We start from the raw sequence: 18,880 nt of genomic DNA, 5'->3' as shown, positions 1-18,880 counted from the left end.
AACATGTGAAAAGACTTTGAATATATTACTGAAATGAGGCTGAGGTTAAAACAGTTTTTCAACAGTTTTCAGTCCAGGATTTTTTGGGTGGTCCTAAAGAGTGGCTCAATGGCACACTCAGGCCACCCTGAGCATACCCCTGCACCCCTAGGAGAGAGATAGAGATTAACCCATCTTGCTCAGAGTCTTTTAAGTTAGTCATGTCATGATTTTCACACCTAATTTCAGAAACTTGTCAATATTTTGAATCATTCACATTTGGCTGGGTGGTTAACAACACTTTCTTCTTTGGTCTGACAAACCCAGAACACATATTTATTCTCACTGTACACATTTATAGATAATTGTATGGGAATTGAGTGGAAATTTATTTTCACAATGATTGACATTTATAAAAAAGAACCGTGCATATGCATATGTTTCTAAATCTGACAAAAGCAATTGTTTACTAGAATGTCATTTTAAGTTTACCAGCATAAAATATATTCAATGTTCAAGCCATTTAAATGAAAACATATTTTTTGTAAGCACTTAATTCTGGAAAATATGTTTAAATGGTGATAATACAGTTTATAAATCCTGGCATAGCTAGTGTTATACAAAAGTTCATACAGAGGATGAAAACTTTTTTCTTCCTGGTCATGTACAGTCAGGATATATGAAACACAATGGTGTAAAGTAACAATAAACTGAAGTTTCTGGTTCAGTTAGAAAGTAAAAAAAAAACAAAAAGAGTTGAAAAGTGAATGTCTATTTATTTATTTTTTATTATTTTTATGCTTAAGTTTGTTTAAGTGTTTCTATCTGTTTTGTGTAGCAGAGAGGTTAGTGCATTGATTGGGTGGTTTTAGAGCGTTACAAGGGTCTATAAATGCAATAAAAACAATTGGCTACAGCATTTTATTGGTATTAGAAAATGTATTTTTTTTACTTTTGAATATTTCAGTACAAAGAATGTATTGAATAATTTAGTAAATGTTAAAAAATTATTAAAGGTTTGAGTCGTTTGGGAGCCAAAAGAGTCGACTCTTCTTGGACAGCTGAGTCAAATGATCCGGATCACTAAAAAGAACCGAACTTCCCATCATTAGTGGTTAGATCCACGTGACACCGATACAGGACGTGACTTGCGTGAAGCGTTTCACAACAATCTGCGGGGCGGAGTTAGTAGATATAATGTAGCAATTGATTATAATAATTGAGGTTTGTCCTGTATCAAAAATGAGGCCCTTATATGTTATCTTGACATTTGGGGCGGTGGCGAGCAGCGGAGTACTACTGGCGATGGTACTGTACTTTGTTTTATCCACAACGGTAACGGAAACTTATAACGGGCAACCCAGGCAAGGGTGATGTAGAGGGGGGACTGTGATTTATCATGTGTATCAATCTTTGTTTTTTTAGATTATAGATTATAAAAGCTGCCTATTGATTATAATGAGTGTTGTTTGGAGCCCAGGCTATATCGGTAAAATACTCTATTGAGAACACATCCGGTGTTTCGGTTCAACGAGTGACCGAGTTAACTGGTGACCGTTAGCCGAATGCGTCTGCGGTTGTCGTAGTTACGACAGCCGTTAAAAAACAGGAAGATACGTGAATACCCATTTATTTATTTGTTTGTTTGTTTATAAAGAAAATAACGTTACAATGCTAAAAACATAACTACAATGAAGCTGTCCCCTTCCTGTTTCAACAGCCGTCGTAACTACGACAACCACATACCCTTTCGTCTAGCGGTCGCCAGTTAACACGGTCGCTGTTTAATCCGTCACACCTTTTTTTAAATTATTATTATACAGTCCACGAAGTTTTCTTGTCTGTCATTGTGTTCGTGTATGATTATAAACGACAGACCGGCCGTGTACTTTAGTATATATATGTACGCATAATTCTTAACTGAGGGCGTTGGAGTGTGAAAAATGTTGCAAAGGCTCACAGGAGTGTGGTTTCATGCAGCAGCACTCCCCCATCTGGTGTCAGCTGATAGGCTTATCATCCTGAGACAGAGAGAACACGAGCAGCAGGACGAGTCATTTAAAGGTTTTATAACACAAGGTCATTTTAGTACTGCATTACAGCTTACTTTGTATTATATCAGCAATTATTTCAGGTCAGCAGCATCCTGCTGTATAGGCTGTATAAGTCTTACAGGCTGTTAGTGTGGTATGAAAAGTATTGAAGTCAGTTATTACATGAACATAAAGAGGACTCCTGGCTCAGTCTCATGCAGATATAAGTTTGTACTATATAGAAATCAGTCATTTATTCTTTAGTTGATAATTGTACAAAATATCTCTAAACAAAAAATAATTATTTATCCTCTAATTTGTCTTTCTCTTTAACATATGCTTTTGGCTTATATATCTAAGTATCTGTATGTATCTTTTAGGTTTATAACATGTTCTGTCAAAGCTGAGTTGTGAAACACAACTCACAGGTCAACTTGCCAGAAAATTGTGAAATAACGAGATCATTTCCAAATTACTCACTTTTGTTGCACAATGCTTTAATTGCCTGGTGGTTCCAGGAGAAAGATGTAATGGAAATGTACAGAGTGCTGTTAGAGTTCAAAAAACAGATTATTTTCTAATCATTTGAAACACCAGCTCGCTTGTTTTCCCAGATTATAATGATTTAGTAGAATGAACAAGTGTTTTGGCCTTAGTCTTTGTGACTTTTGCGTCATGGCGAGATTTAGGAGCTGTAAATCGTGCTGATTCACACATGTGATTCTTGATATTAAGCTCATTCTATAATGAGTTCATGTATTTCTTCAGACTGTTGCCCTTTGTCCGAAGTTCAATCATCCGTTGGACTAAATCTTTGCTTTTATAAATAGTCAACATTCGTTATGCGTCCGTGGTTATTTTGTGGACTGTGGACCGCAGTGCACAACATTTCTGATGTGGATGTTAGTCAGCAGCTGAGAGGGACCTATCGGAGAATCACAGCCTATCAATTCTGTTAATGATCACCCGTTCCCTTTACATGAGGACACTGTGCTCCTCTCTCAGTAAGCGGGACTGTGGTCTGACAGTGAGGCTGCAGCTGAAGCCACTCAGGGAGTTTACACATTTGATCGCTTTCTGCCCTCAGAGGACCTTACTGAAGGGCAGCAATGCGTCTCATAGGGTCCACTGTCCTTTTATCTGTGCTGCTGCAGGCTATGGTAAGAAAAAAATGAGATTAGGATTGAAAGGCTGTTTTATGTGGTACAGTACTGGAACTGGAGCTTTTGGGCAATGTCAGAGTTTGTGGAACTGAATTGATCATAGGTGATCCGATGTGTTTTGTTTGTATTCATTTTGTATTTTTCTATATTTTTAAATGATTTGCACACACGGCACAGATGACGGTATGTTTGAGATGTATGTGCTGGAATATATAGCTTGTTTAATATTCATTTAGCAGGATGAAAGTGCATTTTTAAGTAAGCTACTATCACTCAAATCACTTTTTCCTCCTCCTCTTTCTTCCTAACAGTCTGCTCGGACAGAGGAATGGCAGACGGCCACGTCTATTTATAACTTCTCAGCGACAGATATTGATGGGAATGTGGTTTCCCTCGAAAAATACAGGTAAATCTATCTATGACACATTCTCCTCCTAAATGTGCTGCAGCATCCCATAACAAGCGTACAATACTATCATTACAACCTTTTGTTTGTTTTTACAGGGGTAGCGTGGTCATCATCACCAACGTTGCCTCTAAATGAGGTAAAACCCCAGTAAACTACTCTCAGTTTGCGGACTTGCACGCCAGGTATGCTGAGAGAGGTTTACGGATCCTTGCCTTCCCTTCTAACCAGTTTGGGAACCAGGTGTGTAACACATGAGTGTTTTATGAAAGCAGCATGTTAGAACAGGACCAAGATTGTGATATGAAAATGTCATATCAATTCAAAAGAATCGGATCAGATTACAAAATGTTCTAGGTGTGTTCACAAAACATTTTATAACCGTAATATTTGTAGTAAAGTAAGCCAAATTCTGTTTTATCTACATTGTTTTAGTATTTTTTTGTAATGTTTAACCTGCTCGGGGCTTAAACATTATGTCTCTCATTTTGTTTTACTTTAAAGGAGCCAGGCAATGAAACTCAGATCAAGCAGTTTGCCGAGTCCTATCATGTTCAGTTTGACATGTTCAGTAAGATTAACGTGAACGGGGACAACGCTCATCCTCTGTGGAAGTGGCTGAAAGACCAGCCCAATGGGAAAGGCTTCATGGGAAAGTAAGTGGTGAACAAACGAATGGTTGAGCACAAAGAGACAGGCGGCAGTATTCATCTTCTTATGACACAAAGGCTCGTTATGAGCCAATTATAACAGACATATATTGATACTGTAATGAAATCATACTTCATTGAATTAGAGCCATATCCTCAATCAATTATTGATCATAGTCATGTTTACTCAGTGATTATTTTCTGACGCATGTTTTGTTTTCATTCCTGCAGTAGCATCAAGTGGAATTTCACTAAGGTAAATATAACATTTATTTACAATTATTATATACATTCAGACATCATTAAAGTTGACTGAGCTGACAATTCATCATCTACTTCTGTACTCTAGTTCATCAGTGCTAAACAGGCGCCCTCTTTCTATTGTGTGTTTTCTGTTATTATCATGAAACAGTACATTTATTCTAAATGTTGAACAGAAAATAATCCTTTGCTCATAAATTTCATGTTCGCTTAATTTCAGTTGTCATTTCCCCCTCTTTCTCTCTAGTTTTTGATCAACAGAGAGGGTCAGGTGGTGAAGAGATATGGGCCACTGGATGATCCAAGTGTACGTACAAATATCTTACTTTGCCACATGTATTATAGTGTAAACACACCTTGAGTGTATATGCTTAACAGGTGAACATTCTGCTGTTGTGTTGTGAATGAGTTAAAGCAAATAAGAATAAATAAACAAAAGGGAATCCTTTATGATTTAACATGGAATTATACATTATCTATAAAAAAAAAACAGTGCATGTTTTACTGTAGCTATGTGTACATTATTATCAGCTGATGTCAACTTCTACTTCTGCTTTCCTCCCAGGTGGTGGAGAAGGATCTTCCCCGATACTTATAAACACCTAATGGATAACTGATGCCTCACTCATACTTCGTTCATTTTGTCTTTCCATCGCCCTCCTTTCTCTGCCTCTCCGAGCACCAGTGGATATAGTTTTGGGTCCAGCCCAGACCAGTGACGGTCTGTTCATAAACCCGCACGGCGGACAGAGCAGACCTGATGAAAATGGCGTGCAAACCTCCTGGGCAAACCAAGCTGGTACTCATTTGGTTCTCTGGAGAGAAGCAGAAAGGATCCTTGAAAGTAACTCTTTTAGTAGATGTAAATGTGTGGCATTGTTCTCAAAATAAAAAGCACTGAGATTTTGTTCTAATCATACTGAGTTATATCGTATTTTATTGGTGTGGTTGTAGAATAGATGCATGTTGAAGTTTTGTCCCGAGCTATTGATGCGTGTAATCATTACTCATTCTGTACAATGGAAAAAAGTGACAGAAAATCAATTTCTGCCATGCTGAAAAATCCAAGCGTGTTTATGAGTGAACGTTTGTGCTTAAAATGAAACTGCTAGGCTTTATTCTTCTTTGTAGAAAAAAAATACAATGTCACAGACTCAATCGTTTGGAAATTTAAAGTACAGCAACTCAATATTTAGTTGACAGACGCAGTTATGATCTTCTTATATATTAATATGCTTGTAGGGAGGTGAATATTACACTCATCTCCTAAAATCAGCCACTATTGAAATGGTTATTATATAATTATAGACTCCTTTACATAAATTTCTATATACATATACACATTGTCACATAATCATACATTCATATCTACATAACCAAGTGCACCATACACATATTTGTGTCATCATTCTAAACCTGTGTTCAGCAAGTATATACCGATTCACAGATTAACAATTTGGACCATGGCATGAAAACTATATTGGCACAGTAAATTAAAAAACTCGCAAGACATTATTTTAGCTGATCCTTGAAGGAGCCACAAGATTAATCTCAGGCGTCGTCAGATGAAGATTATGAAAACAATTTTCTGCTACACTGCACAGTATTACTTTTTTTCTCTCTCTTCTTTCCATTCGCCTTGTGATAGTTTAACCTCTTCATGACACTCATTTTGAGAAGGGAAGACCACTTTGTGGCTTGCAGCGCATGGGTCGCAAGAAGAGGTGGCTTTGTATGAAGGGATCACAAGACAAAAAAAGGATTTATTATAACTATAGCACCATAAAATCATAACAAAATATTCCAACAGAGAGGAAATCTACTCAACCGTTCCATGTTGTGTTACGATGAAGGTGTTTCTATGTGCAGAAACAGGTGAAATTAAGTTTGAATGAATACTAATGCTACCCTTAGTTTTGGCTCATGTGCACAGTATGTCAGCAAATAAACCAATAATAATAGTTATTAACACTTGAATAAAAGGGAATACCTCCTGTTTTGGAAATGTATACACAAGATGTAGAGGTCATGCAGAGAGGAAATTGTTATTCTTACTTTTGAGCCCAAATAAAATAAAAGATATGCTAAGAGCCCTTGTAAATGTATTCAGACCTCCATCACTTCACAGGTTGACCTCTGCGTGTGATTCACAGCATCTATCTATATAAGGAGGGAGGACCGGGGGGTAGCGGTTCCCACCCTCTCGGCCTCCGGCAGAGGGAGCCACAGCGCCCCGGCTCAAAAGCAGCCAGCAGCGGCGCGGTAGCAGCAGCAAGTGCGGTGCAGTCGACCTGAGAGGAGCGGGGCTGTGTGTGAGGAAACACCGCACAGATGAAGGGACCATCGCGGATAACTCTAACAAATCCCTCCGTTTGATTAGTGTTAGAATATCACTCCTTCCTTTTTGTTTGCTTCCTTCTTACGGGTATCTCTCCGTATCGCTGCGGGTCTGTCACACGGAGGGCTCGCCTGTTTTTTCCTCCGGGAGGCTGAATGGAAGCAGCAGCCGAGGGAGCGGTCGGGCTGTCGGAGGCCAGGGACGGCAGCCCGCTATCCGTGGCCGCAGCATCCGATGATGGGGACACGGTCGTTGGAGTTAGCTACGGGATGGACGCCGCAGATATGGGTACTTTTTTTTTTATATATCAGCTTTTAAATAAAACCCACTCCTCTTTTTTTTTAATGTTTATTTGAATATTTCCATCTGATGCTGCAGAAAGTCCCGACTCATCTCTGCTAGCAAGGGATTGGCAGGCTAGGCTAAGTGAGCTAAGTTAGCAGACTGGGATAAATGGGGAAACATTTAAAGTTAGACACTGACTGTGTAATGTTTACAGTGCATGCATGTAGGTACGAGTCGTGACTTGCCAGCAGGCACCACAGACCATGGGTAGGCAGTGGGCAGACATTTGAAAAGAGGCAGTGTGATGTGTGTGTGTGTGTGTGTGTGTGTGCAGCTGTGAATATTTCTAATTACTTGGCTTTGCAGACAGACAGACAGACAGACAGGCAGACAAGGGTGTAGCTTGGACTCCTGACCACCTTCTCCACCCACCTCCAGCTTAAGACCAAGAATAATCACCACCTGTCACCTGCAGGCTGTAAGAAAAACATGAATATCAACCTTTATGGTGCTGAGGAAAGTCTCTGTTTGGGTTAAGGAGACAGAAAAGGAAACGGAAAAGAAGACAAAATGAGACAGAAAAGGAGACAGAAAAGGAGACAAGAAGGAGACAGAAAATGAGACAGAAAAGGAGACAGAAAAGGAGCCAGAAAAGGAGCCAGAAAAGGAGTCAGAAAAGAAGACAGAAAAAGGAGTCAGAAAATGAGACAGAAAAGGAGTCAGAAAAGGAGACAGAAAAGAAGACAGAAAAGAAGACAGAAAAGGAGACAGAAAAGGAGACAGAAAATGAGACAAAAAAAAGACAGAAAATGAGACAGAAAAGGAGACAGAAAAGGAGACAAAAAAGGAGTCAGAAAAGAAGACAGAAAAGGAGACAGAAAATTAGACAAAAAAGGAGACAGAAAAGACAGAAAAGGAGACAAAATGAGACAAAAAGAGAGACAGAAAAGACAGAAAAGGAGACAGAAAATTTCCCAGGCAAGGAAGAGGACTCCGATGATGATTGTAATTGCCGCTCACATTGTTATTTTTCTCAGCAGACTTGCAATGGCAGGTAAAAAAAAAAAAAGGCACAGGTGTTACTCATAACAAATAATGGATGGCTCTGACAGCGAGGCAGCATGCACAACACCACGACCGTGAAACTAAAGAAGCCAAATGGAATTCAGCCGTCATTAATTTGATTGTTTATACGTGTGTGCTTTACTACTGTGACATTGCAAAATGTCCTTTTTGTGAAAAAAAAGGCCTCTTAGCGATGGACTGATATAAATTAGTCAGGCTGCTATGTTGGCAGATATTGTGTATATGTTGGCTTATAAATAATAAGAAAAGAGTATAGTAAAAGCCATTGTTTGCAGTATCTTGGCTAAAACATCTGAAATGTCCAGTATGTAGGATTTAGTGGCATTCACATAAAAAGCAAAACTTCCATATCTCTGTCTGTTCTGGGCTACTGACTCCTTGTAAGAGGGCCCCCCCCTTCTCACGATAGATATGGGCTCATTTTAAGACAACAAAAACACAAAGATTCCTATTTTCAGGCGATTATAGACTAATTAAAACATAGTTATGAATATTATATTCCAAAACTGCCAATATATACTCCTAAATCTTACACACTGGACCTTTAACGATGATCTAAATACGAGGTCATATGGATGTGTGTTCGCGGCAAAACATGACCTAATTTGGAAGCCAGCATTAATCACGTCTAATTAATGAGTTATTTTGCTATTTTAAACTCCTCTATTGTGTGTCACCATGAGTGAATAATCAGTTCTTATCAAGGAAATCAATATAGATTTAAATTTGGAATAAACCCATTGTTCCGGACATTATGATAAACAACTGCATCATCAGCATAGAGATGGATGCTACAATATACAGTAAATCACACAGTCTTATTTGATATAGAGCGAAATCTGCATGGATGTGGATATGTCTGTTGGGCTCTTGAGGCTCACAGCAGTCCGTCATGCTGCATTCACTGGCCGTACTTTCACAGTTTGGGGATTTTCATGGTCCCTGGTGAGGGAAGTGCTGACTTTGACAAGAGCTCTGTACCTCGACCCAGGACAGGCTCAGGATGAATCAGAGGGCTGCGTGATGAAGGTTACTCGTCGAGCTTAGCGATATCGGAGGGTGAAAATGTACGCGGGGTGCCTTTGGCTGTAGATGCTCTTTTCTAGCGTGCATGCTGGTGCATGTCTTGTGTACCTGGTATTTTGCACAAGCATGTACCTGCACAGTCAGTGCACCTTCATTTGCAATAAAAAATACAGATCTTACTAAAGAGAGACTGAGTTTGCATGTGCAGATGAACAGCATTAAACATATGCATTATTGAGTCCACTTCTGCCCTGCCAAATGTATTTATGTTGACGTTTTACAGACATTGAGCTATATAAAAACAACCGAGGACAAGTCTTCATAGCTTTTAATGATTATATTGGATAGAGTAGAGGACTGCTGCTTAAGCTTCTTGTTTTTAACATACCAACTGACTGTAACCTTGTTACCCCATGAAACCTCAGCTTTCCATCTCTGAATCCGCCGAGTTGGTTTAAAATATTACTGAGGCGTATTTCAATTATGCCCATCGTCCATGCAGTAATGCTCTGATGTGCTTTTAGCGCACCGGTTTATGAGTGAGTACTCTGTTATTCTGCTTCTTAAGCTACTCACTATTACACTAAAGTAAAATATACAGAAAACTGCAGCCATTTGATACAGACGCTTTAAAAACGTTGTAGCTCCCGTATCTCTGAGCTGTAGCGGAGTAAATAAACAAGCTACTGCTGTACATCTGTGTGATTTCACTGTTTCCTTGAGCCATGGTTGTCTTTGTAACATGTGAGAGATAAATGCAAAATACAAAAATTATTACTTGACTTGAAGGCATCAAACCTGGGAAAGTTAGACCGACAGCATTTTGTTATAATACCGACAACAATCAATCAGCCAGACTTTATTTGTATAGCACTTTTCATACAAAACATGTAACACAAAGTGCTTCACACAGTAAAACCCTCCACCCCACCCCATTATAAACAAAGCACAACACAAGCTGAGGAAGCACGTCCCATCATCTTGCAGTGAGGAAACAACAGAGGCAGGTTAAAAATAAATAAAATAAAAAATAATAAAAACAAAAAAAGAAAACACAACTCATTAAAATATATAAGTAGCTAGATAAAATAGAATAAAAGTAAAGCATAATAAGATATATAGATAGCCAAAAATAAAGGTTAAGATACATAAATATATATAAATAATAATGAATGTGTGAACCTGCATCCACTCTTTTCTTTGTGTTGCAAACATAATCGTGTGTGTCTCTTCCTCTTATACAAAGTGTTTGTATGTGTTTCTCTGGTAAGCCCTGCAGCAGGGTGGAGCAGGCGTGCATCACACTGTGACTCCCATGCAACATCTGTCAGTGACAGGTCTTAAAGGGAGAGTCCATAAAAAGGCTTTTCAGCTGAAATGTGTCGAACACGGGGGTTGTGTTCATTTCTATGGCAAGTGCGGTAACAATGCGGCATTGACGCTGGTCAATAGAAATGAATGGAAACTGTCAGCTGGAGGAAGGTGTTGCTTGATTCTCGCTGGCTCGTGGTGGTGGTGGTGGTGGTGGATGTTGACGTCACACGCGTGAGCTTGGCTAATGTCAGATCTCGCCTGTATGTAATTGTAGGTTGTGCCGCTCAGCTCAGCTGCTCTGAATGTGTGAACACGATGTCGCGTGGGTGTCACAGCTGGCTGTTAAATAGCTGTCTGAGCATTTAGTCCCATTCAAACGCTCCTCATCCTCAGGCACTCGCAAATTTGTTCTTATAGTCTCCTGTCGGCACGGCAGCATCGATGTCTTATCGTCTTATAACTCCTCTCACCTTCAACCTCTCCTCTTCTCTGCTCTCATCTCCTCTCCTCTACCTCCTCCTCACTGAGTGATTCCCTCATTTGTCACCATCCATCAGTCCTCCCACCTCTGTGTTTTTCTCTGTCCTCCGCTTTAGGCATGGCCTGTCAGTATTGCTGACGGAAGCACAAAGGGTGGTTGCCTTCTGTGGAATTCATCATCCATCCATCCTCCTCCTCCTCATTCGTTCTGCGAGGTCCCCCCCTACCTTCCTCCTCCTCTGTTTCCTTCTCCCTATATCTTTTGGCTCCGTGTCCCACTATCAGCTGGCCGATTCACAGGCGCTTGTACAAGATTTTGACCCTCTTCCGGGGTATTTGATGTCATATCATTAAACAGAGCTGATGACGCAGTTTAGCTACGTCTTCCGTGCTGCTGATTTTCTGTAAAAGTGGGGGGATGTGTGTGCCACAGTAGCTATTTTAAACAGACACCACAGCGAGGCAGGACCGCTGTGTTTGCTTCTGTCTGTCCTTGTGCGTGCGTGCAAGTGATAGCTGCTGGGAAGACGAATGAGTACAGGAAATGGGGACATAGACGGGGAGGAGAGACATACACATAAAGATCATAGGCTGTCTTTGCAGCTGTAAAAAGCTGCATGTGTCCCTGGATGAAGCTCTGGCTTCTGGTTTTTACACTCACATGACTGCAGTGCTGGCTTCCCTTCGAGGAGAAATAAGGCAAAGACCTGCTGTTTTCAATCAAGAGAGTTGCTGTGCCCACTGTGTAGACTATTATTAATTCATAATCAGCACCTGGAGCACGAGCACAGTCAGATAAAAGCTATCAAACCTCTTTGAACCAACCACATAGTGCTTGTTTTTAATAAAGCGGAGCCTGCTTGGGGCTTCGGTAATTGCACCTATTCTGCTGTCTGTTGGCTCCACAGTCCAAATACATGCACTATAGGTGGAAACTCTTGTGTTTGTTTGTTTGTGTGCGTCAGCCCTGCGATAGACTCGTTCGGTGTGCACCCTTGCTTCTCACCCAATGGATGCCAAGATAAGCCGGAGATAATCTTCTTTAGACTTGATTTCAATAATTAATGCCATTAACCAACAGCTAATTTTCTTCTCACACAGTGTTTACATCTTATATTCCTCTTCATGTGTTTAGAGGCTGGTTAGTATCATGGAGCCAATGGTCCAAAGAAAATATAGAAAAAATATAGGGGTGTGCATTGGCACTGCCCTCACAGTTCGATTCGATTACGATTCACCAGGCAACGATTCGATTCTACGACGCATCAAAGTTCTGCTGCACACAACAAGGCAAATTTTTCATCAGTCATGAGGCAATACAAGCAGTCAGATATTGAACAACGGATTTTATCGGCGAAGCATTTAACATGAGGGAACTTCCCAAATATCAGCAGCACTTATCATAGCTGGGGCGTTGTTCATCACCAGCACAACACTTTTATCTGTTAGCTGCCACTCCTCCACAACATCCAAGAGTAGCCTCGCCATATGAGCACCAGTGTGTCGTTATGGTTACGTAGGACTCTGTTGCAACTGAAGTCCAGGCGTCACTTGTAATGGCTTTACACATTGATGCCATTACCTTTGCTTTGGTTTCTTTGTACAATGCGGGAAGCGCAGAATCAGTGAAGGTAGCTCTTTAAGCATGTGGCGAAACCCCGCATTTTCTACTACAGAATAGGGTCGTAGATCCTTCGCTATAAAAAACATGCCACTGATCGTGTGATCCTCTTGGCTCTCTCGGAGTTGTGTGGCAACGTTGACACTAGCGACTCGTCAATTCTTGGCTGGGATGTGTGGACTTTTTGTGTTGTTGTTGTTGAAGCCAACTCAGGATGCCAATGATCAACATGGTTCATGAAGTTAGTTATATTGCCAACGTGCTTGATTTTAGTGTGGCAGGTTTTACACACCGCGTAAGTCTTGCCTAGTTTCCCATTCACTTCGTAGAATCCGAAATGTGCCCAGATATCCGCTTTCCAAGCTTCGTGTTGCGTTTTTAATTACCCATCTATCGGTCATCTCCACTCGAGGCCAGAAAATAAACTGTGACATAATCGATCATGGCACTTTGCCGCATCGATGCTGAATCGTGCATGCCCCGCATTGCGATGCATCGCCAAATCGATTATTGTTGACACCACCAGGAAAATAGTCTAAAAGGGCCAAAGGTGTCGTGTCAAGGGATTTCATAGAGTTACATACAGACAGAAGAGCTTAAATGATTAGTTGATTAATCAACTAAAAAACCATTCTAATAATTGATCTATCATGGAAGTCATTATCAAAGCACAAGTAACAAAGACCGACTGGTTCCAGTCCACTAGTTCTCTAGTGAAATGAAAATCTTTGGGTTTTGAACTGTTGGTCAGACAAAGCGAGATGTCACCTTGAATTCTTTGAAATTGTAAGTGGCAGTTTACTTTTTCAGATAAACAAATAATCAATTAATTCAGAAAATTGATTAAATTAATGGCAGCAGCTCTGTGAGATGGACCAAATATTATTGAAAATGTTTATTAGACCTTTATTAGAGGTCATCACATCATCATTGGTTGTCTTTTGGGCTTAAATCAGTACTTCCTAATTCAGTTTTAGGCTCAGTGAACAGTTGTGACTGCAGCTCTTGGAGGTGAAGTTGCATAGACTTGAGCTTTGGAGTGTCACGTGGTGAAGCTGTCAGTTATTCACAGTCTGAATTTCCTCACAGTGAGCAGCATGCAAAGTGGAAGAAGCGAGATGCTGGAGGGTTCATGTAAGTTTAATGGGATCTGAGCAGAGAGAAAATTCATTCATTCATTAAATAATGTGGGCCTAGTTGGCAAATACTGAGCATTACTCGTATGTTGATCTCATCTGGTGGTGGATTTGCCATGGACAGAGACAGTAGAATAAACTTAAATAATCCAGTCTAAGTAAACTTCTGGCCAGCAAAAGTTTCTCTGTGGGATTTACTGCTGTGGTTGGTCAGATTTGCCTCTGGGAGAGATTTACTAAGCAGTTTGCGGCTAGTTTCTGACGCACTCTCTGCTGCAGTGACGTGGATTTTATTTATTAAATAGGGCACACTGACGTGGAAGCATAGCTCACCTGTCTTCTGAAGCTGACCTTACATATTGAGTAGACTTCTCTCCTTTATGCGTTTCATAAGGATCGTGCAAATAACAGGAGATGTTGTCAGCGTGTGTGAAGGAAAGGTTGTGGTGCACCGTGTAGTAAATTGTGTAAACTGTGAGTCAGACTGCATTTTTCCAAAAGTTGGATCCAGCTTTTCTTCTCCGCTGCAGGTCCATGTGTTTTTTGGTTGGTGAAACTGAAAGAATGATTATAACTCACCTTGTGTTTTTAAGTAATTAAGATACAGATCAGCTTAGTCATTAAAAAAGTGCGGTGTTGTCTGGTTCTGACAGGAACAAATATATTTAGTCATCAATAATGCCACAAATACTAAAAATGTATTCTTGTTGAAGAGTGGTTACTGCTGATGGCAACCAAAGGCTTTGAATCGGTTGCCAGTTTCTCAAAATGGTTGCCGTGGCAACCATTTTTAATCCATAATCCTGGCTCGCGATGTCTTCCAGTTTGCGATGTCACAGCTATAAGGTTGTGTTGTGCCCAAAAATCCTATCAGTATATGATCATTGCTTCTCTCGCACTGCAGGAAAAAAAATACTTTCCCTCACTCGTCCAGCGGCTGCTTTATGTTCCCTCCATGTTTTCCTGAGAAGAGAGAGCTTTATTTTCTCCACAGGTTCGAGCTAGATCAGCGACTGCGTGCTGTGTTATTTGCTGCATTGTGTTTTCCGAAAGGCCAAGGCCCTTACAGTATCCGTGGAAGAAGATTCCTCTTTGAAACCACACGCAGCGCAGCCTCCCACCGTGGATAAGAGATGGAGGCAGCTTAGTGTCGGTAGAGTGGTAAATGATGGAGTACACCTTGCTGAGTAACCAACCGTATACCTGAGGCTGCTACACAACAACCAGATCATCTGCTCACAACATATTCGTTCTGACGGCAGCCTGCAGAGGTGGGCTGCTTGGCGTGTCTAAGTTTAGCGTGCCTAAGAGGCATGCTGGGATAAATGTGATGCCGTAGAGCGTTTGGGTGATGGCAGGCGACATGAGGTAAATGGTTAAGTTGAAGTAAATTTCTCTGCTGTTGTTGCTGAATTTAAGTAACGATTTGTTCTGAAAAGGAGTCATTTGCTTTTACGTTTACTGTGCGCTTTCAACTTCAACTCCCTGAATGACACAAGAGTTTTATTTTTGACTTTCAGCTCTTCACCGAGCCCCACGTGTGAATCTAAATCTCCTGGTGTCTGCGTAGTAACGAGTTCAGTCATGAGCAGCAGTTACCTACGCCGTCGTGCAACTGTATTCCTTCTGATGTTTGAGAAGATTACCCTCAGCTGAGTCACCAGCGCCGGTGCTGCCCTCAGCAATAACAGCAGCACACAGGAGTCAGGCTGATCACCACCCTGTTTATTTGTATTATCCACTCCCATGACTCCTTCCCTGCCGAGCCTCCTCTCCTTCTTCTCTTCTCTTCTCTCCTCTCCGTAAAAGGACTCTGATCTGGGAGCTCAGTCATGAAAAACATACTGAAATTGCATAAGAGTTTGAGCTTGGTTGTGCTGGGAGGACTGAGCTGTTTTTAGCTTTGCCCAGAGATCAGGGTGCTGCTGCTGCTCGGCCTTGCCAGTCTCTCCCTTAGAGAGTATAGGACACACACACACACACCGCTGACATAACAGTCAGTGTCCAGAAGAAAATGTTGACTGACATTGTCACTGTAGAAATATCAATTACTACGACGCCTCTCCTGATGCGTTTGCACTGACTCAGCCGACATGTTGATTCACAGTGTGGGTCGGCATCACATTCCCACAAACACACAGAGCAGATGTCTGCATAGCTCACAGTCCGGGGTTGCAGTTTTATTGACTTGTGGAGGTGTGTGTGTGTCCTTGCGGTGTGTGTGAAAACCAGCTACTATCACTCTCACGTCTTAATATTTTTGTCAGGACTTGGCCCGAGCAGCTAGACGCTTTCTTTCTGCATCTCATCACTTTGGATTTCCATTTCAAAGTCCGCTGAGCTTTCATGCCTCTCCAAGGAGAAATTACACTTTCATACCCACCTGTTCCATTAGCCCGATCCACAGTGTGAAATGAAGACATAACTGTTGCATCCTTCGCTGAATGGCGGCGAGATTTAGACAGGAGTGCTCGCAGTAACTGCCAGCCGTGATTTGAGCCACTTCTCATTGTCAGCTTGAACGCTCAGCAGATGGATTCGGACGGCGAAGGAACGCGGTAGATGCAGTCTGCCGGCAGGTGCGATATTTTAATGTTTCAAGATTTTTGTCAACCTTTCATCTGCAGAGAAATGTGGCAAATTTGACTCTTTATATCACTTAAACACAGCCAATCCTGCAATAAGTGTAACGCCATTTTTCCTAATGACAGAGACAGACAGACAGACGGTCTCCTGATCTCCACCTGTCCTTGCATTTGGTGCCATCTTATCCTGATAATCCAGTCTCGTAGGAGAGAATGAGATTGGGATTAGAGATAGTAAAGTAATAGTAGCCGCGTCTTAGTTGGCTTTGCCGTCTGCCCGTGGCACACTTCAACCTTAGAAGATTTAGATTTTGTCTGGACGAACCACGCTCAGGCCTGGCCAACAGGAGCGAGTGTGTCTGTCTGTAGTGTCTCCAGCTCTGGGACTGAGCCTGAGCTGAAAATGATATGTGTTGGTCTGTTTTCTGGAATGTAGTGTGTCGTTTTACAGCTCTGCAATAGTTTGTTGTCTTAAGAAAATCACCAGTGCTCGCCCTGTTTTATATGCTTAAAAGGCAAGGCCATCCATCCATTGTCTGTAACCACTTATCTTGACTAGGGTTGTGGGGGGCTGGAGCCTATCCCAGCTGACGTGGACAAGCCGCCAGTTCATGGCAGGGCACATGGAGACAAACAAACATTCACACTCACATTCACACCTACACAATTTAGAGTCACCTATTAGCCTATTGTGGCAGTGGGGTGGAGTGTGGAGTACCCACGCAGACACGGGAGAACACAGAAAGGCCCCAGACGGGGTTCGAACCCAGAACCTTCTTGCTGTGAGGTGACAACCGCACGGGGGGACAGCTTCTTCTGTGTCACATGAACACTCTGACGTCCGCCTCAACTGTAGGACAACTCAATACTGACCAGCAATGTGATCACTCTGCCCAATATTAACAATCACTTATTAAAGGCAAGTTCCTGTTCTAACTTAAGGAATAGAATACAAGTACTTACTAATTAAATTATACTAATTCTCTCACTAAACCTGAGCAAAACAAGGATAAGAATGGATTGCCGTACTTGTGGCAGTGCCGAGGCGTCGCTCATTGGCAACAATGGCTCATTGTCAATCAGACTGATCTGTTCATTTTTTTATTTGAATAATTGTTAATAATTCAACGGCAACAAATGTTTAAACAACGGCCAGAAAACCCTCCAGTGCTCAAACAAATGATGTAGGATTGAAGCTATAACAAGCAATTATAACTAATGACTAGTTATTAAAATTGCAGTTTATTACTTTCCTGTCAGTTCTTAATCGATCAGTCACTTGTTTAAAAAATATACACTTTTTTAGAGCTCAAAAATGTAATTTTTTAATTAAAATGACCAAAATATTCCACATCCAGCTTCTCAGTTATGACAATCTGCTGTTTTTGTCTGTTTTCTATGAGAGTAAACTGATATTTTTGTCTTTTTTTTTTTTACTGTTCGTCTGTATGCAGACCAAGTTGTGCACCACCACATCTAGCCGGAGCACATGTCTGAAAGGGATAGGTTTTTTTTTTTTTTTTTTTTTGGTGCCAGCAGAAGGCAGGAAGCTTTTTATTAAGCCTGCTCGCCTGCCTGATGCCATTGATCATAATGGATGACTTGGCATGGTGAAAAGCTGTCCTCTCCAGCCCCGGCTTCCTCCACACATTCACTGTATTATACAGAGTGTATGATATGCAGTGACAGCAGAGGATGGAGCAGCTTTCCTCCCTCTGAGCGCACCGCTTTGTTCGGTGAATCAGAGGAACGCCGGAGGGGAAAGAAGGTTGCGGACGTGTGCTGACACCGCCGTGCCAGTTTAAGACACGTTAATGTATTTAGAGTTGAACCATACTTCCTACTGTAGCTTGTAAAGTAGCTGTTATTATCGTGTGTTTACATGCAGGAGCGGTACGGATGAGCTGGAAGGACATCATTCTGCCAGAGAGCCGTAATTACGAGGAACGTTTAAAGCCTCTTAGCATTAGGAAGTTGATGACTCCTTAATTATTAGTGTCCGCGTCCAAGTAGCTCTGCACTGATCAAGGAGGAACGGTCAATTGAGAGGAGTTATTGATATATTTAGATGCACACACAGATATCTACATCTGCCATCTGCACAGACGTGCCTTGGACTTGAATCACATTAGAGGTCACAGAAGCAAAACAGATTTTGAAAATGATAGTTTTTCCAGAATGTTTATTGGTTTTCTTGCCGAGAGTTAGAGGTCGATATCATGTTATATTTCATTATTATTTGCACACAAACAGAAGTGCAAAGACGACAGGTTGTGGTATTATGTGGAATTACTCAAGTCTCTGCTGGTTGTCTGGCAGTCTGATGGTAAGGACAACATTTGGGTTTTTTTGTACAGATCAATCAAAATGTGTTGAGCTAATCGTGGCGGTTCTAGTCAGTGTTTCAAACCCCACCAGAAGCACCGCGGTCCGGTTCAGAAGTGTCCCAGAAGCAGGTCTACACTCTGCTGCACCGAGAATACGCAACAGGTCTATTTTTTTTTTTACAGGCGCCAC

At 41.3% G+C, this 18,880-nt stretch overlaps 2 protein-coding genes across 5 annotated transcripts in view; both read left to right on the top strand.

Annotated features, from left to right (window-relative positions):
- Positions 1 to 1,125: 1,125 nt before the first annotated feature.
- Positions 1,126 to 5,411, top strand: gpx4a (glutathione peroxidase 4a). Of its 3 annotated transcripts, none has more exons than XM_019279152.2 (7): positions 1,126 to 1,314; positions 3,487 to 3,581; positions 3,680 to 3,824; positions 4,086 to 4,237; positions 4,463 to 4,487; positions 4,740 to 4,799; positions 5,058 to 5,411. In XM_019279152.2, exons 1-7 carry the CDS (start codon positions 1,222 to 1,224, stop codon positions 5,088 to 5,090), a joined length of 603 nt encoding a protein of 200 aa, XP_019134697.1. In that variant the 5' UTR covers positions 1,126 to 1,221; the 3' UTR covers positions 5,091 to 5,411. The 3 variants fall into 3 exon arrangements, with proteins under 3 accessions (XP_019134697.1, XP_019134698.1, XP_010743618.2); XM_019279153.2 differs by having other exon boundaries at positions 1,128 to 1,287; XM_010745316.3 differs by lacking the exon at positions 1,126 to 1,314 and adding an exon at positions 2,874 to 3,172.
- A 1,323-nt stretch (positions 5,412 to 6,734) lies between these two features.
- Positions 6,735 to 18,880, top strand: part of pip5k1ca (phosphatidylinositol-4-phosphate 5-kinase, type I, gamma a) — a 44,791-nt gene continuing 32,645 nt past the window's right edge. For both annotated transcript variants that reach the window (XM_019279180.2, XM_019279179.2), the window contains exon 1: positions 6,735 to 7,118. In XM_019279180.2, coding sequence (XP_019134725.1) covers positions 6,986 to 7,118 — 133 coding nt within the window. In that variant the 5' untranslated portion in view covers positions 6,735 to 6,985. The remainder of the gene's footprint in view (positions 7,119 to 18,880) is intronic.

This window comes from Larimichthys crocea, chromosome XVII (genome assembly GCF_000972845.2).
Source record: "Larimichthys crocea isolate SSNF chromosome XVII, L_crocea_2.0, whole genome shotgun sequence".
NCBI classification, from domain to species: Eukaryota; Metazoa; Chordata; class Actinopteri; family Sciaenidae; genus Larimichthys; species Larimichthys crocea.
The sequence above is the reverse complement of the archived record's forward strand: the minus strand, read 5'-3'. Positions and strand labels throughout refer to the sequence as shown.